Here is a 27,799-nt window from a genome sequence, read left to right on the forward strand (position 1 = left end):
TTCAGTCTCCTATGGGGTCACTGCTCCTTTCCCTTGGGGCCTCATGCACACACTGCCTTGTGTGTGCCCTCCAAGCATGGAGTCTCTGTTTTCCCCAGTCCTGTCGAAGTCCTGCAATCAAATCCCGCTAGCCTTCAAAGTCCAATTTTCTGGGAATTCCTCCTCCTGTTGCTGGACCCCCAGGTTGGGAAGCCTGATGTGGGGCTCAGAACCTTCACTCCAGTGGGTGGACTTCTGTGGTACAATTGTTCTCCAGTTTGTGAGTCACCCACCCAGTGGTTATGGGATTTGATTTTATTGTGGTTGCACCCCTCCTACTGTCTCATTGCAGCTTCTCCTTTGTCTTTGGATGTGGGTGTCTTTTTTGGTAAGTTCCAGTATCTTCCTGTTGTTGATTGTTCAGCAGTTAGTTGTGATTTTGGTGCTCTCACAAAATGGAGTCTCTGGGCTCTTTTGCATGTAATGTCCTGAAAATATCGAGTCTAACTGTTCTATTGTGTCATTTAGGATCTCTGTTGCCTTACTGATTTTGTCATGAAGATCTGTCCACTGATGTTAGTGGGGTGTAAAATCTCCTAATATGATAATATTCCATTCAATTTCTCCCTTTATGTCTCTTAGTATTTGTTTTACATACTTAGGTGTTCCTATGTTGGCTGCATATATGCTAATGAGTGTAATAGCCTCTTATTGATCCCTTTATCATTATGTAGTGTCATTCTTTATCTTTCTTTATGTCCTTTGTTTTAAAGTCTATTTTGTCTGACATGACTTTTGCTACCCCCACTTTCTTGTCATTTCCATTTCATGAAATATCTTTTTCCATCCCCTCACTTTCAACCTGTGTGTCATTCGCCATAAGGACAGCAAGTTTTAGGCTGTTGTTTTATTATCCAATCTGCCATTCTGTTTTTTGATTGGAGCATTTAATCCTTTAACATTTAAGGTAAATTTGATTAGATATGTATTTCTTCCCTTTTTAAACCTTATTTTCCAGTTGATTTTGTATTTTTTATTTCTTCCTTTATTTTTCTTTTTCCTTTTGTGGTTTGATGGATTTCTTTTGCATTATGACTGTGTTCTCTGCTTTTTGGTTTCTGTAAATCTATTGTATGCTTTTGATTTGTAGTTATCCTGTTTTTCAAGTATGGTAACCCATTACTATATCTACTTGCTTTAGACTGGTAGTCATATAGCCTCAAACACATTCTAAAAAATAAATCTGGGCTTTGCTTGTGATGAAGTGGTTGAGAGTCCACCTGCCGATGCAGGTGATGTGGGTTTGTGCCCCAGTCTGGGAAGATCCCACGTGCTGCGGAGAGGCTAGGCCCGTGAGCCATGGCTGCTGAGCCTGTGCATCCAGAGCCTGTGCTCCACAATGGGAGAGGCCACAACAGTGAGTGGCCCGCGTACCACAAAAAATTAAAAAAAAAAAAATCTACATTTTCTTAGCCCCCCATCCCCCATATTTGATGATTTTGATGTCCCCTTTGACATCTTCATGTTTATCCTTTTGCTGTTCATTCTAGTTATCCACTCTTTCATAAGAAATTTTTTGCTTTTTTTTTTTTTTTTTAATCTGTGTACTGGCTTATTTGAGTGATTTACATTCCAATTGTGATTTTCTCTTTCCTGTAGTTTCTTGCTTCTTTTCTATTTAGAGAAGAACTTTCAATATTTCTTTTAGGATAGGTTTAGTATTGCTGTATTCTTTTAGTTTTTGCTTATTTGGAAATTTTTATCTCTTCTATTCTAAATGATAATCTTGCTGGTTAGAGTATCCTATGTTGCAAGTGTTTCCCTTTCAGTGTTTTGAATATATCTTGCTATTCCTTTCTGGCCTGCAAACTTTCTGTAGAGAAATCAGCTGATAGCCTTATGAAGCTTCTCTTGTAATTAACTCTTTGTTTTTCTCTTGCTGCCTTTAGAATCCTCTCTTTATCTTTGACTTTTGCCATTTTAATTACAATGTATCTTGGTGTAGGTCTGTTTGGGTTCATCTTGTTTGGGACCCTGTGTGCTTTCTGTATCTGGATATCTGTTTCCTTCTTTAAGTTTGGGAAGTTTTCAGCCATAAGTTATTCAAATGCAGTTTTAATCCCTTCTCTTTCTTCTCCTTCTGGGATCCCTATTATGTGTAGATTGGGACACTTTATATTATCCCATGGGTCTCGTATAGTGCTTTCATTTTTTTTTATATGTTTTTGTGTCTTCTGTTCTTATTGCATATTTTCTATTTTTTTATCTTGCAGATCATTTATTCATTCTTCTGCATTATTTAGTTTTGTATTTATTGCCTTTAGTGCAGCTTTCATTTTGGCAAATGAATTGTCTAATTTTAATTGTCTTCTCTTTATAGTTTCTAGTTCTTTTTTACAGTGATCTGCATTTCTATTGATAGCCTTTCTTAATTCCTTCAGTATTTCTATTACCTCTTTTTTGAACTCAGGATCTAATAGACTGGAGAGTTCTGTTTCATTGTTTGTTCTTTCAGGGGAATTCTCTTGATTGTTTAACTGATAGTGGTTCCTCTACTTCTTCATTTTACTTATGTTTCTCTATGAATTTAGGAGAAACAGTTATCTACTGTGTTCTTGAAAGGCTGTTTTTATGTGGGAGCATCCCTGTGTAGCAAGCATGAGTCTAATATTTTTGGTGTGAGAGTTATTTTTAGTATGAATTCCTGCCATATCTTTCCTCAGTGTGTGCTGCTCTTTATCCCTTTGATAGGTTGTGTGATTGGTGTTGTGGTGAACAGAGACTGCACTGGATGTTGAGTGGGGCCTCCTCTTTGTCTGTGGTTGTCACAGCCTTGTTAGGGGTAGGGTCTGCTCCCCAGTTGTTGGAGCAGACGATCCCATATCTGTTTCTCAGCTGCAGTGTGAGGTAGGTGGTACTGGAGCACTTTTGCCTGGAGAGACGCCACTGAGTGTTCCTCCTTAGGAACTGTCCACTAGGAAGTGCACTCTGTGCGCTCTGTGGTGTCTGTCACCCATTGTGCGGGCTCACAAAGTACATGGTTTTTGACACTGCCCTCAGCCCCACATCAACCATGGCAATGCAGGTGATTGGCCTGGATGTTCTTCAGGCACTGTGCTCACAAAGCCACCAGTGCAGATTCATCAGTGCAGATTTGCAGAAGTTAGGCATCGGGACCACCACAGCTGTGCACTTATACCTGTCATGGAAGCTATAGAATCAGTCCGGTCCCCAGCTCTGCCTCTGCATGTGCCCACCCACAAAGACTGCAACTGCTATCCCTGGACCCACCCCAGTTATGGGAGCACCAGTAATCCACTTGGATGTCCAGCAGGCACTGAGTTCACAAAGCTGCCACTGGTGGCATAAATCTGTGGATCACACAGTTGCTGATACATGGCTCAGATTTCAGCCCTTCTTTCTAAGTCATGCAGCCCCTGGAGATTGGCTCAGATTTCAGCTCTGCCTCTGCATGTGGACAACCCACTGTTGCTTGCACACTCCTAGAGTTTGTAGAGGTGGAGCCATGCCCACTGTGAGCATGCTGAGAATGAGGCTGCTATGGCAGGGCAGTGTCCCTCCCTTCATGCTTGTGTTAACAATGGGGCTTCTATGGTGGACCAGGGCCAGTCCTGTGTACACCTGTGGTTGCTGCTCAGACCACACTCCAGCCCCCTCAGGCTGTCTTCATGGAGCCAACCCCAATCCCCTCCCCAAGTCTGTCCCCTGAAGCCCAAATTTCAGTAGCCAGCTCACACACACCAGCAGACATGCATTTTGGTCTGGGGAGTGCTGGGAGGTGGCCAGGACTCTCTGTGCTGGTCTTGCTCTGTTCTGCCTGCCACAATCCTGCTGTTGCACTCTCCTCTGAGCCTCTGAAGCTCCCTATGTATCCTGGCTGTTATCTCAGCTGTTGAAGGGTGTTCCTGGGATATTTTCCTCTTTCACAGCTCCCTCCCAGGGATGTGGGTCCCCTACCAATTCCTTTTTTTTCCCCCTTTCATCCTACTTTATTACATGGTAATCTGTCTTGAAGTTTTGTTTGTATGAGATCTTCTGTCAACATTCAGTAGGTATTCTGTGAGAATTGTTCCACATATAGATGTATTTCTGATGTATTTGTGGGAGGAGGTGAGTTCCACATCCTTCTATCTATCTCCCTCCTGCGGTTTTTTTTTTTTTTTAAATTTTCAAAAAGAATTTTGAGCACTCAGTTTAAAATGCTTGTATGGAAATTAGATAACATGATTACCTACTCCCCCCAAATAAATAACCATCAAAACAAACCCATAGGGGCTTCCCTGGTGGCACAGTGGTTGAGAGTCCACCTGCCGATGCAGGGGACACGGGTTCGTGCCCCGGTCTGGGAAGATCCCACATGCCGCGGAGCGGCTGGGCCCGTGAGCCATGGCCGCTGAGGCTGCGCGTCCGGAGACTGTGCTCCGCAACGGGAGAGGCCACAACAGTGAGAGGCCCACGTACCGCAGGAAAAGAAAAAAAAAAAACCCATAAGGGAAAAGGTTGATAACATTTGATATGTTAAAATTCAGAATATCTTTTCATCAAAACACATCATTAAGAAAGCAAAAAGGCAAGCCACAGAGTAGAAGAAGTTATTTGCAATATATAAAAAGAATAAAACTCATATCCAGTGTGAGTTAAAAAAAAAAAAGGCTACACAAAAGAAAAAATGAACACCATACAGAGGAAGAAAAGCAAATGTGAATGAACAGGAGAAAAGGTGCCCAACTTCATTAATAATCAAAGAATGCAAATTAAAATGACAGTGAGATACAGTACACACCCACCAGACCAGCAAAAACTAGATGTACTAGCGAAGTACATGATAATGAGGATGTAGCAGAAGAGAAACTTCTATACACTGTGTCAAGTAAAAGTTAGTATAATACTTTGGAATATAACTGTGGTTTATTTTGGAAAGTTAAAAATATGCATAACCAGTATGTAATTCCTATACATACTCATATGTATGTGCACTACAGCATATATACAAGGATGGTCAAGCAGCAGCATTATTCAAAATATTAAAAAATTGGAAACACCCAAATATCCATCAGCAGTAGAATGGATAAGTGAAAATGAGTGAACTAGAACTCCGTGGAATAACACAGATGGATCTTAAGAAGCATAATATTGAGAAAAAAAGCAAATTTCAAAGAAAAAAAACCGACATAAATTCATTTACAGTAAAGTTTAAAAAGAGGCAAAAGGGCAAAACTAAAGTATTTTAAGGATGCTTGTATAAATGGTGGTTACCTCTGTGAAGGGGGTGGTGATCGGCAGGGAACACATGTAGACTTTTGGCAATGATTTTTTGTAGCCTGAGTGGTGAATACATGGGTGCTTGCTTTACAGTAAGTTATTGTACTGTACACTTGTGTTTTATGTACTTTAGTTTTTTTGTGTTACAGTCCACAATTTTAAAAAACAAATGAAACTCTTCTCTGTATATTGGAATTCTTGAATTTATGTTGTAAATGAAAAAATAGAGCATGGAAAAGTATGTAAAATTGGCTACTATTTATGAAAAGGAAGGAAGGAGGAGGGAGGGAGGGAGAGAGAGAGAGAAAGAGAGAGAGAGAGAGAGAGAGGGAGGGAGAGAGAGAGAGAGAGGGAGAGAGTGCTGTTTACAGAAGAGTAGGGAAACCCAGACACCAAAACAGTGGCTGTCTCTGGGCAGGAGAAATAGTTGGCCAAGGGACAGGGTTAGAAGAAAAATGACTATTCACTGTATACTCTTTTGTGCCTCTTGTATTTCATACCATGTGAATGTAATATTACCTATTCTAAATAAAAAAATAAATAAAAATTCCTAACAACAACTTCCTCTAGCAACTCTAACCATACTTATCCACAAGGGCCACTATTGAATGATGTCTAACTCTAGTTCCTCACCAGGGAAAAACCGTTCTGAAGTCTGTCTGCTCTCACCAGGGAGAAAGCATCTTCACTTACGTTCTTACTTTATTTTACACATCATGTTCCATTTTTAAGAAACCCTCAATTCAAAAATATGCACAAAAAATTTAAAATATGCTTTTAAAATGGGGTGAAAGAAGACAAAGAAGTGGAAAGATAATATGAAGCCATGAATAAATTTACAAAAAGCATATATTAACCATCTCCCCTAGTGTTAATGCACAAATTAGATTCTAACGTTTCTAGCATTTGATGCAAAAAAAAAAAGACAATCCATGAGGACCATTTAGCTGAAATTCCTGACCAGTCTTAATAACAAGAATAATCCACAGATCAATTATGAAACCATTCCATCTTCCTAAGAAAAGTGTAAGATGCTCTGGGACATGAGACCAAGGAAGTTTCATTCATGGTTAGTCATGGATGAAAATGAAAGTAAGAATACACGGTTTAGAAAAGGAAGAAGAAAAGCTGTAAAACCGTGCTTTAAAAATTCTGTTTTACACATAAGATAGTGAGTGGCTTCACTTGTCTGGATTTTTCAAAATTTGATTATTGCAATGAATTCCCTTTTTTTCTAAAGTTGAGCTGATTGTCCACTGGGCAACTAACAGGTTAAATGCTACCTTCTAAGTTCAAGGAAAATTAGCCTTGCTCAAATAATGCTGCTGGCTCACATTTGTGAGGGCTTTGGGCAGAGTAAAGACCGGAGGAAATCAGTGTGTAGGAGACAGTTTTCTCCGTGACAAGACCAGCAAAAATTATGGAAACCACTTTGGCAGTGATGGATTCTTCTGATATTCAAAGGAAAAATATAGCTGTCATTGGTGGTGGCTTGGTAAGAATCTCTTTGGATATATTATTCCTGTTAGCAGTATTATATTAATTATCATTACTCTTTTTTATTTGTTTATCAGAGATTAACTTCTTTAATTTTTTTCTTCCAGTTTTATTGAGGTATAATTGACATACAGCACTGTATAAGTTTAAAGTGTACAGCATAATGATTTGACTTACATACAAAATGAGATGATTGCTGCAATAAGTTTAGTGAACATTATCCCTCTTCTCATACAGATACAAAATAAAAGAAAAAGATCTCCTTGTGATGAGAACTCTTAGGATTTACTTTCTTAACTTTCATAAATAACATATAGCAGTATTAATTACATGTTGTACATTACACCCTTAGTGCTTATTTACATTATAACTGTAAGTTTGTACTTTTTGACCACATGTTTGTTGTCATACAGAGATACTATATAATTATTGACTATATTCCTCATGATGTACAGTTCATTTATCTTGTAAGTGGAAGTTTGTACCTCTAATCTTCCTTACCTATTTCACGTATTTTAATGATTATTACTAATCACTTGTAAGGATTGTTCACTTTCTTTTGAAACTTTTCTGATATTTAAATACACCTTTTTAAAATGTGGTATTAGTTTAGTTTGCTCTTTTCTAGAAAAGCGGTTTTATTTCCATTAAATACAGAAGTGTCTGTTTTCCCTTGCTTTTTGAGTACAGCATTTTAAAAAATAGAAAACAAAGCAAATCGAATTTGATTAATCCCCAAATTGGCTACTCTTTAAAAACAGATTATTAGTGTAAATAGTCATTTTAATCAAAACATTTGCCCCACTTTGGTTAATAACTCAGTTTATACTGTCTAATAAGAATAAAAGGATCAAGAAACATGAAGTTAATGCAAAACTATCATGTTGAATGTTCACTAGTTATCTGAGTACTTGGGAGTAAAACCTGTTTAGTCACCTTATTTGGCTGCCGCAGTGGAGCTGGTCCTAGGGTGGTGAAGTTAGGCCTCCTCTCTCACAGAGCCGGTGAGATGAAGGGGCTGAGATGGCCCACATTTAGCAAGATGTAGGAGGGGACTCTCCTCTGCTCTGGCGTTATTATATGAAAGCTCGCTCTGCTTAACGTGGGGCTGCCTCAGCTAAACTGTATTTCCCCTCCCTTAGCAGAACTCCTATTTTGGAGTAAAAATATCCCCATTAGTTAAAGTTTAATCATTTTGGTTTTGCTTTTGGTCTAATGATTTGCAGGCCTTAAGCTCATTCATTCATTTACTCAACAAAAATTTGTTAAGGGCCTAATATGTGCCAGACACTGTTCTGGGTTGTATATAGATCAGTATATTTTATATCACACATAGAGTTATACAGTTTGTACTAATTCCGACTTTTGTTTTGCCTTCTGTCTTGTGTTTTCCCAAAAGTACGATGACAGTTCTAACTTTTCTGGTTCTAAATTTCAAAATGCTAAGGTAGGCTACCACATGCCGTGTTGGCCAATGCATGTGACATGTGTCGTCATTTGTTCATACTTCATACCAGGCTTCAGTCCAGTTTCTTTCTTTCTAAATTTTGCATAAAATGAGAATTCATGTATTCAACAAAACCTTATTGGGTGCCAGCTATGTGCCAACATTTCTTTAGGTACTAGGGATACAGTGGTGAGCATTCAGGGAGAAGGAAGACAATGGAGAAGAAAACGAATAAATAAATTGGGTGAGATCTAAGCACTATGAAAGAAATGCAAGCAGGGTAATGCTGTAGTGTCTTAATGGGTGTCCATTTAGAGTGTGCTCAGGGACAGCCTTTCTGAGGAGGAGGCATATGACCTGAATAATGAGAAGGAAGCAACCATGCGAAGGGCTACATAAAGAGCATTTTGGGTAGATGAACGACTGTCTGAAGAGAAACACTGAGGTGATAGATAATGGGCTGGGCACTTTCTTGGAGCAGACAGAAAGGCAGAAAGAATGAGAGTGGAGAAGAGTAGCTGCTGAGGCTGGGGAGAATGAAATAGCCAGAGATCCTAGGATCTTAGAGGGCAAGGCAGACAGATTTTATCCTAGACACAACTGAAAACCATTGGAAGGTTTTAGGTAGGAAAGCAAGCTGCAATTTTAAGATTCCTTAGGCTGTTATGTAGAGAAGAGTTGGGAAAATTGTAAGAAGACCAGATACACCAGTTAAGAGGCTGTTGTGTTTGTCCAAGACTTGGACCAGGGTGACAGGAGTGATATATCTTAAAATGTCTCTTAGAAGTCCAAGGGGAGATAACAAATATGTGATTGGATATATGATTTTGGAAGGCATAAAAATGTGGGTATCATCCACAGATTTCTCCCTGAATAACACTTGAACTCTTCATCAGGTAAACACATCATTATCTGTGCATGCATACATACATGTGCTAGAAAATAGAAGACATGAATTAATACACGTGTATTAACAAGCAACTAAAATTCCTCTGCAAAGGAATTCTATTTACCTAATTGCTCAGGTCCATGTCTAGGAATCATGTTTGATTCTTTTTCTCATTTTATGCAAACCCCATTCCTCTTTCACTCTACCAGTAAGCCTTGGTGGCTCTATATCCAAGATATATTTCAATTCTGGCCATTGCTAACATCCTAGTCCAGGCCATCATCATCCTTCAACCATAGTCCTGATTTCCTCCTAAGTGGTCTCCCAGCTTCTACTCTTATCCACAGGCAGTCATACAGCATCCACTTTTAAATCATTAGTGTGATAATTATCACTGTTTGCTTAAAACCTTCCAGTGGTTTCCCATTACAAAAACATAAAATCCAAACTCCTTAACAAAGGCCCTATAGGAACTGAGCCTGTCTACCTGCCTGGCCTCATCTTTTCCCTATTTTTTGTTTTTTTGTATTATTTATCAGTATCTGAACTTATACACTTTATTTGTTTTTGGTAAATAAAGGTAAACTCTTTATTAAATATCTACTCCAACTAGGATATAGACTCTTATGGCTGAAACCATGCCTAACATTGCTTAATGTCATTATTTAGTTGGTATTTGATGGATGAATGAATGAGAGGGATGAAAAACTCTTCTTAATGATATGAAGGTAAAAGAAATTTCATATTGGATGGAAGTCTGAATATTGAGGAAATTAAGAACAAAAAACATTGATTAAATAGAGCAATTCAAGAAGGTTAAATTCAATACAAAAAGGAGAAAATTACTTTCTTGCCCATCTACTTCCTTGCATTTTTTTTTTTGCGGTACGTGGGCCTCTCACTGTTGTGGCCTCTCCCGCTGCGGAGCACAGGCTCCAGACGCGCAGGCTCAGCGGCCATGGCTCACGGGCCCAGCCGCTCCACGACATGTGGGATCTTCCCGGACCAGGGCACGAACCCGTGTCCCCTGCATCGGCAGGTGGACTGTCAACCACTGTGCCACCAGGGAAGCCCCCTTGCATTTTTTCCCCCACCTTTCCCATACTCTTCCTCCCCATGGACTGATCCTAGTTCTTCATACTGTCTACTACATTAAAGACTCTCTCTGGGCCCCAGGGGAAAAAATGCAATGGAGCTGAGAACCTTTACTCAGAAGTCCAAAGAATATAGTGAACTTATTTTTTTCCCCAATGGTGCCTTGCCTAGTGAAAGATTACCCTTAGAATTTGCCTTTGCTCTAGTATAGTGATCATCTGATTCTGTGATTAACCAGTTGATTTCTGTTCTTTGAAGACATGTCAAGTCCAAAAGGTCAGAAGGAGCCAATAGATCAGTGAAAGAATCTTACTCAGAAACTAAAGGTGAAAGAAACTGTAAACCATGGTCATAAATTGGTGAAAGTTGAGCTATTGAAGAGTGGAAAAAGATGTTAAAACAGTTTTTCAAGAACATTAATCTGGATATTTAGCAAAATGACTGTATTGACTTAGTTATCTTCCTCCTTGTGTGAAACACTGCTCCCAACCCCTTCCCCTGCAATGGTGATTACCTCCTCTTCCCCTGCAATGCGCATAGAGCTTTGCTTGCCTTTCTCACAGACTGCATTCTGTGAAAGTTATAGATATGCATAGTGTATTCCCCATAGAAGGTTTTTAACTTCATGAGTCTAAAGATTTTCTTATCTTTGGGTCCTGCTCCCTTTCCTTTTATGAAGGTTATCCCAGTGCCTTATACTGTCAAACACACTAAAATATTTTGTGTGCATGAGTTTGCTTTCAGAACAAAATGGGGGATCATGCTCTTCGAAGTTATGGGCAGTTAAAAGAAAGACAATATTTTTCATCAGAATGGAATCATAAGGAATGCAGTCCTTTGAGGGACTAGTTTGAAAAACAATCTCTACTTTTCAGGCTGGAAGGAGTTTTACAGTTTTCCAATTCTAACAAGTTGGCCTAGGGGAAAAAACTGCCACACAAGCTGCCTTACTTTGTGTTACAGTGAGATGTGTTTTCTCCACAAAGTGACAAGCCAGAGAAGTCAAAAGAAAGGCCATCTATTCTTCACATGTATCCTTAAGATATGTAGGTATTCAGGTCCTTGGTATTCAGAAATGCTGCTTCTGAGGTGACTATATTCAGTGTTTACAGGTATGATAAAATTGACCAGAGATTTCAGTGACAACTACAGCTACTGAGCCCTCACTTTTTGGCTGAAGTTTAAGAGTTTTAGCTGAAAGGACTATTAAGCATTCCAGCCTTAGCTGCAGCCTTCTGTTGAAGTATGTGTGCATTGCTCTGGCACACACTTTGAAGATGTATTTTTGGGCAATATTGAAGCAATTCTTTTGTCTCCCCTGCTGAGAAGCAACACCACTCCATTCTCCCTATGTTTGACCCAGCAAAATTCTCCATTGAGAGCTATTTAGAGGGTAAAGTCATTCAAAACATCAGGGTAAGGAGACTTGTGCATTTTATGACTTACTGTGGTTAATTGTGCCCTCTCCCCTAGTATTCAAGTCATTGCCTTTGAAACTGCTTGACCTTGATTCTATGAGAGGTTGTGTCTCACTTCTATAGATGATAATTCTGTCACAGATTTATAGGCTCAAAATCGTCCTGATGCCAAATTGGCCCTAGATGGTGTTTTCTGCCCTTTCTCCCTAGGATCTTTCCCCTCAGAGCTCACTCTTCACTCAGCTCAGTTGGACAGAAAGAGCAGAAGTCAGTGAAGAGGAGGAGGAGAGGCTGCAACCAGCTGGAAGCCCAAGAAATCTTACCCTCTCTGCATCTCATTTTCTTCATCATGGGCTAAAACTAGGTCCCTAGGTTTTTTTTTTTCCCTACTTGTTTTATTTTTATTATTTATTTATTTATTAACATCTTTATTGGAGTATAATTGCTTTACAATGGTGTGTTAGTTTCTGCTGTATAACAAAGTAAATCAGTTATACATATACATATATCCCAGTATCCCCTCCCTCTTGTGTCTCCCTCTCACCCTCCTTATCCCACCCCTCTAGGTGGTCAGAAAGCACTGAGCTGATCTCCCTGTGCTATGCAGCTGCTTCCCACTAGCTATCTATTTTACATTTGGTGATATATATAAGTCCATGCCTCTCTCTCACTTCTTCCCAGCTTATACTTCCCGCTCCCCGTGTCCTCAAGTCCATTTTCTACGTCTGCGTCTTTATTCCTGTCCTGCCCCTAGGTTCTTCAGGACCATCTTTTTTTTTTTTTTTTTTTTAGATTCCATATATATGTATTAGCATGCGGTATTTGTTTTTCTCTTTCTGACTTACTTCACTCTGTATGACAGTCTCTAGGTCCATCCACCTCACTACAAATAACTCAGTTTCGTTTCTTTCATGGCTGAGAAATATTCCATTGTATATATGTGCCGGTCCATAGGTCTTTTAATTCTACAATTATGCTGCTTCTTTTTCATACTTCCTCACTCACAGATCGTTAGCTTTGTTCTCAATGTAGTCTTCGTAAAAACAGAAATCAAATGTCACCCAGAATTTTTACTTTCTACAAAATAAATATTCTAGACACATATAAACCATCAAATGTTTCATAATCTTTGGTCAAGGTCTATATATAGTTCCATATATAGGTCTATATATAGTTGGTTCAAGTATTTACTTTTTATTTTATGCACATATTGATGAGACAAACCATGTAAATAACTTAATTACCGTTATTATTATCATTGTTTTATTAATATTAAAATAAACAAAACTCTATTCACTCCACTCTTGTTTTCTGCTCTTCAGGCACTAAAACCTGTGTATGAAAAACCTTTATTACTGCCCTGATATCTAGCAACTTCTACAAACAGAAGTAGAGTGGATTTTTTTTGGAACCACAGATGTCATCCTGCATTTACTCAATAGCTAGGGATAAGTTTTCATTTCACTCTACCAGCTTTCCTCAATCTCTTTTGTAATTTTGCTTGTGTTTCATTTCCTCCCACCGAACAAGTTTTCTTTCAGCTATCTCGCTGAAGTATCTGTATTTCTCTAACACACCAGACTAACATTTTGAAATTTTTCTTTTTTTTTTTTTGCTATCCTGATGATGGACTTCTAAGGTGTCTCATAAATCCTGCTCTCATCTACATAAAACAGAATTCCTTGCTCAGAGTTTATTTCATTTGCTACCTGATGAGCAGTACCTGGAATGGAACCAGTAACTCTAGACAGATCAAAGTATTATTAACTGCCTGCAAGGAACGCGTTTTGCTTTCCTTTTCATTGGTTCCAAAATACTCTGTTTGTCCATCTGTCCATAAACATCTATCCATCCACCTATTCATCTAACTGTCCACTCAAAGAGAAAAGAGCACTCCTCCACTGTTGATGATAATCTAAATTGGTACTTTTTTCTGGAATACAATTTGAAAAAATACATGCTGATTGTCTTAAAAATAGGGGGGAATTGCGGAAAGCAGCATCAGCTCTCTCTCTCGAAGTCAGCCTCAACAAGACACTGCATTTAGAGGGACGATCGTCCTTCAACCTGAGGGGAATTAAAAGCATTAGAATCTTTAACGTGGTCTCCCAAACACACCAAATCTGGAGTATGTTCAAAACCTGTAACAAAACCTTCTAAAAATCTCACTCACTCTCAATCTCTTTCATGTACTTTGCAGCTATTCCAAAAACAAAACCAAAGAAGATACAGCAAACTCCTCCCATACTCCAGGCAATCAAAATCATCCCCTCCACTTATCTCAGATTTTCTTCTCCCTCCTTTCTCGTTACCCTGTTATATTTATTCCATTCCTCCCTGGTACTAAGGCCTAAGAACCAATGGGGCAGACAGAAAGAGGGTGTAGATCTCAAAAGTTTCTGAGAGTTTGGTCCCTGCCACTAAGACTTGTGCTTTGATGGACCATTTCCTTACTGTGATTTTATCAAAAGAACTCAGTGGGCACCATGCAATCATTTATAATCCTAAAAAATTAAAATAACTCAAATGTACAAACATAAGGGCATTGCATACAATGAAATGTATTGCAATTATCAATTATTATGATTTAAAATATTTTATGACTTGGAAATATATTCACAGTATACTATTCATTTTTTAAAGGAAATTATGAAATAAAATATATATCCTGCTACCATTTTTAAAAGAAATATTGTTTGCTTTACATACACAGAAAATCTTAACACTGGTTCTCCCTGATGGTAAGATTGTGGGAGATTACATTTTTCTTCATGTTTATCTGTATTTTCTAATTTTTTATTAAAAAATGTTAAGTTTTTTACTAAGTATCAGGTCTGTACCAGAAATAGAAAGATTGATAAAGTACAAGCCATACACCACATATCATTATTCCCTGGGCACTCACAGCCTGGTGGGAAAGTCAGACAGGAATGTAAATAAATAATTTAGTTAATTATGAGAGATGTTAAAACACATATATACATATGTACACACACACACACACACACACACACACACACATATACATCCATGGAGTTAAAGAAGAAAAGACAAGTCTTTTGGAGTAGGAGAAATACTGAGAGAAATTGCACAGAGGACATGAGTCTTGAATGAAGGCTAAAGCAGAAAAAAATAGTCCAGGCAAAAGGAACATTAGATTCAAAGGCTCATACGTATAAAAGTGCATGGCATATTCAGGAAATATACAGTGACCTTGGTATACCTCTTACAGATAGTACAAGGGAATAGCAAAAAATGAGCTGGAGAGAGAGGCTGGGTTCCCATGTAAAAGTCTTTTATGCCATGTTGAAAATGTGGGACTTTTTCCTAAGGACTTATGAGGAGCCATTAAAGGATTTTAAGAAAATGCATCATTTGATTTCTGTTTTAGAAGATAACTAGCTCTGGTGGAAGTATGGCTTAAATATGTAGAGACTGGCGGGGGGAGGGAGAGTTATTAGAAAACTTGTAGTAGTCCCGGTGAAGGGTAATGAGGGCCCCATATAAGGAAGGTGGAAGGTATGGGTAGGAGATCTATTTTTGAGAGAGATTCAAGAGGTGCAATAAATAGGACTTGTCACCTAATTAAATGTATATTGGTAGGTAGGGAGGGGCATTAACTATTCTCCGAGGTATCCTGGTTGGGTGAAATAGTGGGCAGAGTTGCCATTCACTAAGAACTACAGAGGAGGAGAAGGGTTTGAAGGTTGAGGAGTGGGAATAAGCTGAATATGAGGTATGTTGAGATGAAGATTCCTGTAAGACACCCAGGAAGAGAGGTTCAGTAGTCAGTGATAGTATTCTGGAGAAGGATCTAGGCCAGAGAAAAAGTCATGAACAAGCTTTCCTAAGAGCCCCTACTTGAAAGTGTGTGGGGCATTCATCTTATCATCACCAAAGGAGGGAAAATCAAGACTATTGCTCTGCCTTAGAGACCAAACTCAGATGATACAGGTCAGAGAGTTCAGAGTAAGTCTTAAATAATAAAACAACATTTGGCATAACATACACAATTCTAGCAGATGGAATAGTTACAAAGTATGAAGACCTTTTCTAAAAAAATATTTATTCATTATTTATTTATTTAGGCTGCGCTGGGTCTTAGCTGTGGCATGAGGGATCTTCGTTGCGACACATGGGATGTTTTGTTTGTTTGTTTGTTTGTTTGTTTTTTGCGGTACGCGGGCCTCTCACTGTTGTGGCCTCTCCCGTTGCGGAGCACAGGCTCTGGACGCGCAGGCTCAGCGGCCATGGCTCATGGGCCCAGCCGCTCAGCAGCATGTGGGATCCTCCCGGACCGGGGCACGAACCCGTGTCCCCTGCATCGGCAGGTGGACTCTCAACCACTGTGCCACCAGGGAAGCCCACATGGGATGTTTTGTTGTGGCATGTGGGATCTTTAGTTGCAGCATGTGGGATCTTTTTTAGTTGCAGCATGTGGACTTCTTATTTGCGGCATGCAAACTCTTAGTTGTGGCATGCATGTGGGATCTAGTTTCCCAACCAGGGATTGAACACAGGCCCCCTGCTTTGGGAGCTCAGAGTCTTACCCACTGGACCACAAAGCAAGTCCCTGAAGACACTTTTATTTGCTTATTTCAGAGTAAGTACAGTTAACAGTCTTGTACTTCTCATTACATTGCTATGTTCAAAGATCAAGTTCTTCAGAGATCAAGCTATAGTTTCATGAGTAGGAGGTAGTGAAGGGCTTTACAAAAGTCTGTTTGGTGACAGACTCATAAACAAACAAACTCTGTGACTCTTAGGGAGAGTTTTATATGCTTCATTATGTTGACACTATGTGTCGACATAGTTGACACATGTTTAACATTACATTATCAGATTAATTTCAAACACATTATATTAAAAGGCATAAAAGGTATGACATGTTTATAATCATGTCGCCTCTTCCTGTCAAAGTCAGCATTTATAAATTAAAAGGTACAGTTTTCTCATGATCATTGGACACTTGAACAATCATTGCTGAAGAGGTCACATGGGAATCAGCAGAAAGTTAATGAATCCTATTACAAAAAGCCACACCTGCTGAATGCCTGAGAAGCTTATCTCACTCACATTTATATAAAAGAAATTTTCAAATTATCTTTTAAATTGTAACTTAGGCATCAATATAATGGGTCAGGGTGGGGTCAAAGCATATGACCTTTAAAGAAGGAAGTAAGACAAGAGGAAGTAGAGAAATGGAAGAACAATACATTGGGTAAATCCATAATTACATAACCCAGGAATCTCATCCGAGCTCTGTTTAAGCAAACAGGCTAGACCAGTTGTTAATAAAACATTTAATTTACAAATTATTTTATGATCAAAAATGTTTACTATTGTGGACTATTGGTGTTTCAAAAGAAATATAGAGATTTTTCATAATTGTCCATGTCATTTGTAGAACTGTCTTAGCTCTGTCCAGGCTTAACTCTAAGAACTGGCATGAAAACTGCTGACTGTTCCCAGGAGTCTAACCCTGCCTAGTTTCTTCTCTCCTCTCACCACCCTCCTCCCCTATTGATGCACAGGAACCAGCTGTGCCTTAACCGAGAGTTTGTGGTGTGCTCAGAATGATGTACACACATTTTCCTTTGCATTTATATCTTTATGTCTTGGTAGCTTTTTTGCCTGTGTAACAACTAAAGAAGGCACTTCATTCCTGATTAAGTGCATTTTACACAAAGTAAGAAGTAGAAATAAAGTTAGAGTCTGAAAAGTACTTTATTAGCCATGTTACTAATCCTTCTAGTTGAATTTATGTAACATCTACCAATATTTTTTCTTTTAATTTTATTCAAACCTTAGTTATACAGAATTGGACACCTTATTATGACTGGTCTTGGAGAAGGCATTTTTGTTTATTCTTTTGTGTGTTTATTAATAATAATAAGCAGCAGTACTTTTGAACTCACCACTCAACCTGGAATTGATACATTGAATGACTTATAACAGCCTCTGTGCTTCTCTCCCACCCATTACATTGGCCTGAATCTTGTGTTTATCATTCCCTTGATATTATATATATAAAAGTTTTATGTATATATGATATATGCTGATCATATATATACACACATAAATAATATGCTTCTAAAAATATATACTTTTGGGGCTTCCCTGGTGGCACAGTGGTTGAGAATCTGCCTGCCAATGTGGGGGGCGCGGGTTCATGCCCCAGTCCGGGAGGATCCCACGTGCCGCGGAGCGGCGGGGCCCGTGGGCTGTGGCCGCTGGGCCTGTGCGTCCGGAGCCTGTGCTCCACAACAGGAGAGGCCACAACAGTGAGAGGCCCGCGTACCTCAAAAAAAAAAAAATTCTATAAAATATATACTTCTAAAAATTGTTATATACATGTATCTGTGGTTTAGTTGTAGTTGTCTTTATTATATGAGTATCATGCAGTATGAAGTCATCTGGGACATGTTCTTTCTACTTGTAGTGTTACTAATATATTCATATTGTAGTATTTTATTGTGTAAATATACTATAATTTATTTGTCCATACCTCTGTGATGGCTATTTAGGCTGCTTCCAGTATTTTGTTTATTTTTAGTTATGAAAACTGTGGCTCTGGATATCCTGGCATGTGTCTCCTGGAGTTTCTCTTGGGTATATGCCTTGAAGAGGAATTGCTGATTTGTCAGTTATGTGAATACTCAACTTGAGATCATTGCAAGCAATGCATAAGAGATCCTATTTGCCCTCATCCTCTCTAACCCTTGATATTTTCATGAACCAAGATTATATTTAACCCTGTTGTGTCCATATCACCTGAGGTTCCTTCTTTTCCCTCTGCCTCATGAGGAACCATTTATACATGCTCAGTTGGTAAACACAGAAGTGTTAGAGAGGTAGGGATCAACACTTCCAACCTTAGAAGGGATTGAAGGAGAATCTCCACTTGAGTCAGCTTCATCTCCCAAGATCCTGGAATCAAATTTTGGTCAAAGAAAAGTACATAACAAACACATGAAAGTAGACCATTGGCCCACCATTGGCTTGGAACTGAGCCTCTTCTGAACCCAGTCACTGAGACTCTTGTTTGTACATCATTTGTCACAGCTCATTTACTCTATAATTCAAGTTGAATTCCCAGGAAACAGATGAATGGATTTCTTCCTTCTGAATCTCAGTTTCTCCACTTTTCTGTCATTGTCACCAAAGGCAAGTTTGTCTGCCTGACACACAGTGAGGCCAAACAAACCAAAATTTTGGAGTTTGGAGCAGAGGAAGATTTATTGCAGGGCCATGCCAGGAGACGGTGGCTCGTGCCCAGAAAACCCTGAACTCCCTGAAGGGTTTCAGCAAAGCATTGTTACAGGCCAGGTGAGGGGTGTGTATCACAGGGTATGTGATCAGCTCATGCACAATTCTCTGGTTTGTTGATAGTGAGGTAACAGAGCAGTGTCACAGGGGTTAACATTATCAATCCTTAGGCTTCAGGAGGTGTGGGGGCTATGTGCTCATGGTCATCAAGTACTTAACATCTTCCATTTGGTGGGGGGGAGGGGTTCACATCTGTAAAACAACTCAGGAAATGTGCATCAGATACTATTATCTAGGTACTTCAGAGAGCAGCGAAAGCAGAGGACATGGCGGAAGGGCATGCCCTGGGAAGGCCCTAAAGGGTCCTGCTCCGTTACACCATTTCCCTATATTAAGTTCACTGATCTTTCGTTCTTTAGATCGTAGCTTGTGTATCCTACTGTCTTTCTCCCTGGCCTGTTTTCCCAGTAAGAAAAACTCATTTCTAAATTATTTCCTCTAGCCTCATTCCAACTTTCCTGACCCAGTTAGTCTCCTGATCAATATCCTTCCCCTGTCCTGCTTTCCACAAACATAAAAAAAGCAATTATGATTATAATACTGTGAAAGAAAGAGGAGTTTCACAAACCTTTCTCTTTTCCTTCCATGAGACTTATTCTATCTAGCCTTTAATCCTTTCTATTTTTTCCCTAATGCTATAGAGCAATTTAGCCTTTGGAAGAAATTTATTTTATTGTATGAACTTTAGTTAGCTTACAGTTTTTCTTTTCCTTGATACAACTTACTACTATTGCCCTTACTAGATATTCTTTAACACACACGTGAAAGGAAGATAGGCAGGCAACTTTTCATAAGCTGGAAGAAATCAGGGGAGGAAAAAAGGGAATTAAGAAGATCAAAGGAGCTGTGATTAGTGAAACACAAAAGAGTCCAGGGCTTTGCTGGAAAGGTGTGAAGAAAGGCATGAAAAAGATATTAAGACAGTTTTTTATGCCAAGCACCAAGTCATACTGTCAGCTGAGATAGCTTGATCACTGATGAGAAAATGACGACAACAATACAAGGTGAAGTCACTTCAGACTGAGGGATTAAGAGGGAAGCAATTTGTAATGATCTCTTCAGACACACCAAATGTTAACAAGTAATGTGTTCTCAAATTAAGTAGTGGCTACACAGGAAAAAAATGGCTTGCTTATTTATTTATCTACTTACTTGTTTTTCTTTTTGGCTGCACTGGCTCTTCGTTGCTGCGCACGGGCTATCTCTAGTTGCGGCGAGTGAGGGCTACTCTTTGTTGCGGTTCTCGGGCTTCTCATTGTGGTGGCTTCTCTTGTTGCGGAGCACGGGCTCTAAAGCGCGCAGGCTTCAGTAGTTGTGGTGGGCGGGCTTAGTTGCCCTGCGGCATGTGGGATCTTCCTGGACCAGGGATCGAACCTGTGTTCCCTGCATTGGCAGGCAGATTCTTCACCACTGGACCACCAGGGAAGTCCTTACTTATTTATTATGACTATATATTTTAGAACAGTTTAAGGTTCACAGCAAAATTAAGGGGAATACAGAGATTTCCCATATACCTCTGGCCCCATTATCAATCTCCTGATACATCATTATCACTCAAATTTCATAGTTTAACTTGTGGTTCACTCTTGGTGTTGTACATTCTGTGGGTTTCGATAAATGTATAAAATTAGGGTATCATACAGATTATTTTCAATGTCCTAAAAATCCTCTATGTTCTGCCTACTTACCACCCCTTACCTCTAGTATATTTATTTAACAAAATAATTCAACATGAATTTCTTGGTTGGCCTTTCAGGATATTAAATATGTGAATTACTTTGCAAAATTAAATTTTTAAACTTTCCACACACTTAATGGTTTAAACAGGGACTGACTACAAAATAACCATCACAGTCTACAGAAAATGAATAACATGAAGAAAGTTAGGTGGCTGCAGTATCCATGGTGAGAGGAGACACAAGCCCTGAACCATCAGATTATAAAGAAAAAGAATATCTAAGTGCTTAGATGCTAAGTTGCCTTGGAGCAGAGGGAAAAAAAACTCATGTGGAGGAACTAGTAGAAGAGGACTCAGGTCCTCCTGTGCCTACAATTGTACTAATAGGTCCCCTAAACACTGCTCAGGTGCAAGGCCCTCTCCTTAATCCCCACATCCACTGGGGGCTGCTGAGAATGCACCAGCCTCACATCTCAGAGCTCCTCTAGTTAAGTATGCCCTCGCAGGTGTACTCTCATCCATCTCTGTGATTCCTGTCTCCCTGCTGAACTTCTCTTTTCTCCCTTCCCTTCCAAAATCTTCCACAGAGCCCACTGGATCTGTTTTTTGATAGGCAAAATTTCCAGTGTTTTCACTTTACTTATTGCATTTCCCCTCAGACTCCTGGCCTTAGCTTAAACCTGAGGACAACAGCTCTCTTGCAGCCTTCTCCCACAACTCAAGTATCTCAAGATTGGGAGTTGCCATGGTACCCTTACTCTACACTGAAACCTCCAGCCTTGTCTCCATTTTTATGTGCAAATCATTTGAGGTTACTTATACTACTTATATCACCTCTGTCCCCTCACTGTTGTCATCAGTCAACCTCTAGGCCGCTTCTACCCAATATTGAAGACTTCAAAATCTTTTTTCTATACCCCAGCCCTGACATCACAGTGAGTGACTATCAAAGTTTACATTGCTGACCTAACCAATTCCCTAGCCTGTTAGTTCCTAGAATTCTGTGCTTTCAATCCCTTCCACCTCCACCGTACTTCAGTCTCCAAGTCCCATGACCACATCCTGGACCTCGACCTTGTCATTCCACAGAAGTGTCTCATCTACGATAATAGTGTTGGATTTAGGACTCTCTGTTCAAAGCCTCCTAACTTACTAGCTCTCTCATTTAGTTGTTTCTCCTACATCTATTCTTCACAGGGAACTCCGACTCCCCCCATTCATCAGTCCTCTCTGTTTTCCTTCCATCCCATCCAACTTAATTGTTACTGTTTATCAGTCTAAATAATACTTCAACTCCTTGCTTTCTATTCCATCCAAATGGATGGATCCCACTCTGCTTGATTCCAGTGGTTTTCTTCCTCTCCATAGAATCCAAGCTGTTCAGTGTTACAATGAAAAAATATAACAAAACCTCAAATCTTGGGGCCACTCTTAATTCATGGTCTCAATCTTCAGCTGTATGCTATTCACCCATACTTCTACTTTATTGATTAAGAGCCTGTGTTCTGGAGACAGATGGGATCCATTTGAATCTTGATACCAACTCCAGCACTAACTAGCTGTGTTACCTTAGGTGAGCCACTTAACTTCTCTGTGCCTCAATTTCCATATCTGTAAAACAAGATAATAAAGTATCTACTTCATATGGCTGCAGAGAAGATTAAATGAGTTAGAGCAATGAATGAATGATACATAACAACTTCTTGTTGGGTTTGTACATTATTATTATTGTTTCTTTAATTGGATTTCTGTTTTATTCTTTCTAGTAGTTATTTTTAACCTTTATCATGTGTTCCTTCTACTTAGAACCCTCTTCCTCCTGACCCACCCACACTTATTTGGCTGACTCCCACTCATTCTTTCAGTCTCAGCTTAGATTTCATTTTTTTTCTGAGAAGTCATACCCTATCTTACTCTGTAACCCTACATTTGGGTTAAGGGTCCTTTCTCCGTACTCTCATAGATGTACTTCCCCCACCATACTATTTATCACTCTGTGTTATAATCGACTGTAATCCCCTTGAGAGATCTAGATATATCTTGTTCTTAGTTGTATCCTTAGCATCTAGCACAGAACTGGCACATAGGAAAAAATCAATATATATGTGCTAAATAAATACTTGGATAATATTTGAAAAAATGAAGATCCAGCCAAGACTGTGAACTCCCTTGGGGCAGCCATTATGTATTATCTTTGGATCACTTTTAATGCCTAACAAAGATTCTTGTAATACTTAGGAATCAATAAATATTTTTCAAATAATCATTTTTCTATGTCTCTTGAAAGTTGTTTTTAAAATTCCGAAGGATTCATACTCTTTATCAATTTGCTTCTTCTCTACATGTCAAAATAGCCTCATTCTGCAACTCAACTAAAAAATAATCTTCTCCAGGGAGCTTTTACCAATCCCTTTGTTCTGGTTATCTATTGCTGTGTAACAAACTACCCCAAAACTTAGTGGCCTAAAACAACAATCTATTATTACACCTCACAGTTCTGTGGGTGTTCTGCCATGTGCCTGGGGCTGCAGTCATCTGAAGGCTTGACTAAGTTGGATGTCCAAGATGGCGCACTCCCATGGCTGGCAGTTTGTGTTGGTTGTTGATGAGTGAAACGCTCAGCTGAGGCTCTTAACTAGAGCAACTGCATGGGTACTGTCCATGTGGCTTGGGTTTCTCACACATAACAGCCTCCAGATAGGTACTCTTCTTATATGATCACTGGCTTCCAAAAGTCAGGAACCAGAAGCTTCCAGGCCAGCTAAGGACTATGCCTGGAAATGGCTCAGGTGTCGCTTCTACTGCATTTTATTGATCAAGGCTATCACAGGCCCTCCTAGATTCAAAAAAGTGAAGAAATAAACTCCATTTCTTGCTGAAGGAGTGTTGAGATCAAATAACAGAAGAGGTATTGTTATGACCATCTTTGAAAAATACAATCTGCTAGATCCCTTAAGGCAAAATTAATCCCTTTCTTGTATGTTCTGTAAGACTTCCTTTATTCCTTTTTTTTTTTTTTCTTTCTTTTAACATTGATTTCCACCTCTGGGCCGAGAATTATTTTGCAGGGAAAGGTATCTCAATCTATGTGCACAAAACATTGGGTAAATGGAATAAAATTATATGACTAAAACATATAATTATTTTAAAAGTATATATAAATGTTTTATGATTAAATTTATTATATATTTTTTTAACCAACCCATATATGAAATCCAGATACTGTGGGGGATCTGCAAAATTTTTATATAAAATTTACTAAACATTGATTAGTTTATGTTTGTCTCTTCTTGAACTAGATTAAACTAGATTGAACTAGATTGACACCTGAACTAAATTACGTGTCAGTGGGCCTGAGTACTTAGCTTGACAATCTTCAGATCCCTAAAATCTAGCAGATTAAGTCATGCATAACAGATGCTCAATATAATTTGTCTTGGTTTGGTTACAAATTTTATTTAAAAATGTAATCTCTACCATTCATTTATACATTCAACAAATATTGATCAGGTACTTATTATGTTGCAAACACAGTGGTTTTGGCCAGGGATAAAATGGTGAACAAAAACAGTTTGCAGCTTAGTGGGGTAGACAGATATTGATTACAGAATCACCCTAAGGATGTAAACTTTCAATTGTGATAAGCACTTTGTATTAGTTTCCTAGGGCTGCCGTAACAGAGTACCACAAACAAGTGGTTTAAAAAATAAATATTTATTGTTTCACAGTTCTGGAGGCTAGAAGTCTAAAATCAAGTTGTCAAGAGGGTGGGCTCCTTCTGAGGGATGTGAGAGAAAGATCTGTTCCGGGTCTCTCTCCTTGGCCTGTAGATGGACGTCTTCTCCCTGTGTCTCTTCACATCATCTTCCCTCTATGAATGTTTCAGTATCCAATCCCCCTTTTTATAAGGACTCCCATCATATTGTATTGGATTTGGGGGCACCCTAGTGACCCCATTTTAACTTAATTACTTCCGTAAATACCTTGTCTCCAAATAAGGTCACACTGAGTTACTGGGGTTAGGACTTCATCATATGAATTTGGGGGGGGGGCACAATTCAACCCTTAACATTTCTCAAAGGAAAAGTCTGTAGCGCTATGAGAACTCATAAGAAGGGGTTTGAGGTAGTTAGAGTGGTTGAGGAAGGCTTCCTTAAGTAAGTAAACCTGAGTGGAGACCTGAAGATGAATGGGCATTTACTAGAAAAAGAGGAAAGAGAAGAAGATTGTTAGCCACAGAAATCTTTTGGTGAGGGAGAGCATGATGAGTACAAGCAGCTGAAAGAAGACTAGCAAAGCTGAGGCAGAACAGTGATGTGATCTCCATAACGTAAAAATATTATGGAGAAAATCTTAGGCCTACAATGATGTCATTTTTCTCTGAGAAGATTATGTTTGCTTCTGTCAGGTGGCTGTGGTTACCAGCAATCCCAGATGAACATAATCCAATCAGGGCTAGAGATGATTCCTAAGCCTACTTTGGTCCTTTTGATCATTGATTTATTTCCAGTTTACCATACTTCTAAGATATACCTGGTTAGGGTCCTAACCCAAAGCCTGGGCATTTATTAAACCCTCCTGAACAGGAGGTTGGGGTACATGTCCTAAACTCCAGATTTTGTCCTTCTAACTTCATGAATCTATCAAAAATTCTGTTGAAATTCTTTGTCTCCCCTGTAATCAGTACATAACCCTAGATGTTGTTCCAAATGCCAAGTTCACCTGCCTGGGCTTCCTTTTTCTCTTAGCAGAAGATTTCATTCAAATGACCTGTTTCACTATTACACCAAATGGCTGCTTGTAGAGAATCAATGGTCAAGAAGTCAGATGAATGCTGGTAGAATAAAAAGGAAACTTGACATTAATCAAACACAATGATTATGATAACTAGCAGCAGAATGGTGAAAATGAAAAGAGATGGATAGATGGAGAAACATTACAGGGTAGAATTGGCAGAACTTGGAATGGATTGGATGTGGAGAATGAGAGAGAGAGGTGTCACAGATGACTCTTAGATTTCTAGCTTGAGCAACTGGATGGATGAGATGTCATTCATTGAGACACCCCATCCATCCCATGTGAAGAGAACTGACACAATTTGGAACAAGGATCACAAGTTTCAATTTGTATCTGTTGATTCTGAGGTGCTTTGAGACATTTAAAAAGGTACATCAATTAAACATCTATATGCATGAGCTCAAAAAAGAGATCTGAGTGGGAGATGTAAGTTTGTGCATCACCATGGATGTGGAAGATAGACCAGGATGGAGGCTTAAGAAGCCCCAACATTTGATTGTCCTTCTTTGCAAGGGTGAAAGACAGAAAGAGGAAATGGCCAGAGATGTATGGAAAAAAAACAGAAAATGAAGGAAATTTAGTGTTTCAAAGAGAAAGATTAGTTAACAGTATTGAATGCTGCTGAAAATTCGAGTGTGATAATTAAATATAGATGGTGTTCTCAAATTTAAGTTGCTAGTGGTGAGGCATTAATCACTGCAACCTATATAAAGCTATTTAGGAGGGCAACACTATAAAGCTTTGAGAAGACAATAAACAAAAAGTTGTTATAATCTCAAAGTAGGGAAAGATTTCTTAAGCAGGATACCAAATACATTAATGATAATGTAAAAGATTCTTAAATGTGACTACATTAAAATAGATTCTCATCATTAAAGATACTATATAGTTTAAAAAGCAAGCCACAGAATGGAAGAAGATATTTGCAACATTTAAAAATGACAGACCCTGTACTCAGATCTCTGAATAGCTCAAATGATCGATAGAAGAAAAAACAGACAGCTCAACTGAAAATGGGCAAGACAGACACTTTACAAAAGAGGAGATGCAAATAGGTAATCAATATATGAAAAAGTGTTCAATCTCTTTATTAGTAACTATTTATGTAAATTAAACCTATACTCCTCCTCACCTTACCCAACCACTATTATGTTTAAAAGTTTGAGAACACCAAATGCTGGCAAAGATGAACTCTCAGAAGCTGCAGGTAGGAAAACACATTAGTATAAAATTTTGAAACAGTTTGGCATAATAAAGGTGAAGATACATAAACCTTTGACCAGGGATTCCACTTCTGTGCATAAAACCCTAGAGAAAAATCATGCACATGTGTACCAGGATACATGTACAGAAATGTTCTTTACAGCATTGTTAATTAACCCAGGCCATTAATTCACAGTATACACATATATCAAACCATTACCCTGTATACCTTAAATTTATACAATTTAATCTCAATAAAAGTGGAAAAAATAATATTCTCAGGACAGAAACAACTCAAATGTCCTTCAACAGTAAAATGGTTAAATAGTCTGTGAGATTTCACATAATGAAGAATCATACAGTAATGAAAATGAATTTTATGCGAGATCATATGGATGGATCTCATCAGCATATTATTGAGTTAAAGAAGCATCTGCAAAAAAAATACACAAGTGTGATTCTAATTATCTGATTCAAAAGCAGACAAAATTAAATTATATTGCCTAGGGAGGTATACCTAAGTGGTAAAACTATAAAGAAGCAAAGACTGGTTATCACAAAAGTCAGAATGTTTACCTCTAGGTGAAAGTTTGGGGATTGTAACTGGGGAGGAGTTTGGGGGAGCTATAGGAGATTGGCAATGTTCTACTTTTTGATCAGAGTGGCTATACGGGTGTTCACTTTCTAATTATTCTGTAAACTGTACACATGGTTTATGATTGTTCTGTATGAAAGTTATATCTCATCATACAAAAGTAAAAAAAAAAAAGAAAAACCAAAACTTCCTTGAAAATTATACCACTTAATCTTGAGTTAATCCCATTATTTTTGCAAATGGTGTTTTCCAGTAGTGATTGAGTAAATCAGTGTGATGACTGAGGCTATGACCACACAAGATGTTGCATTTAGCCAGCAAAAATTCTCTGTATTTGTGGAATCAGATAAAAATATGAGAAAAATTTCTTTGATTCCTAGGTTGGATCATTAAATGCATGCTTCCTTGCCAAGAGGAATTTCCAAGTTAATGTATATGAAGCTAGAGAAGGTAAGACAATACTGAATAATGTGAGATGTTGTTCTGATTCTTTGACTTCTTCCTCCTTAGAATTTTTTCTTTTTTTTTTAAACATCGTTATTGGAGTATAATTGCTTTACAATGGTGTGTTAGTTTCTGCTGTATAACA

The 27,799-nt window shown here is 38.7% G+C and overlaps 1 protein-coding gene across 1 annotated transcript in view; it reads left to right on the forward strand.

Moving 5' to 3' along the window:
- Nucleotides 1-6,632: 6,632 nt before the first annotated feature.
- Nucleotides 6,633-27,799, forward strand: part of KMO (kynurenine 3-monooxygenase) — a 58,770-nt gene continuing 37,603 nt past the window's right edge. Inside the window, exons 1-2 of the mRNA XM_081225716.1 lie at nucleotides 6,633-6,757; nucleotides 27,591-27,660. Coding sequence (XP_081081842.1) covers nucleotides 6,683-6,757; nucleotides 27,591-27,660 — 145 coding nt within the window. The 5' untranslated portion in view covers nucleotides 6,633-6,682. The remainder of the gene's footprint in view (nucleotides 6,758-27,590; nucleotides 27,661-27,799) is intronic.

This window comes from Mesoplodon bidens (assembly GCF_964165515.1).
Source record: "Mesoplodon bidens genome assembly, chromosome: 2".
NCBI lineage: Eukaryota > Metazoa > Chordata > Mammalia > Artiodactyla > Ziphiidae > Mesoplodon > Mesoplodon bidens.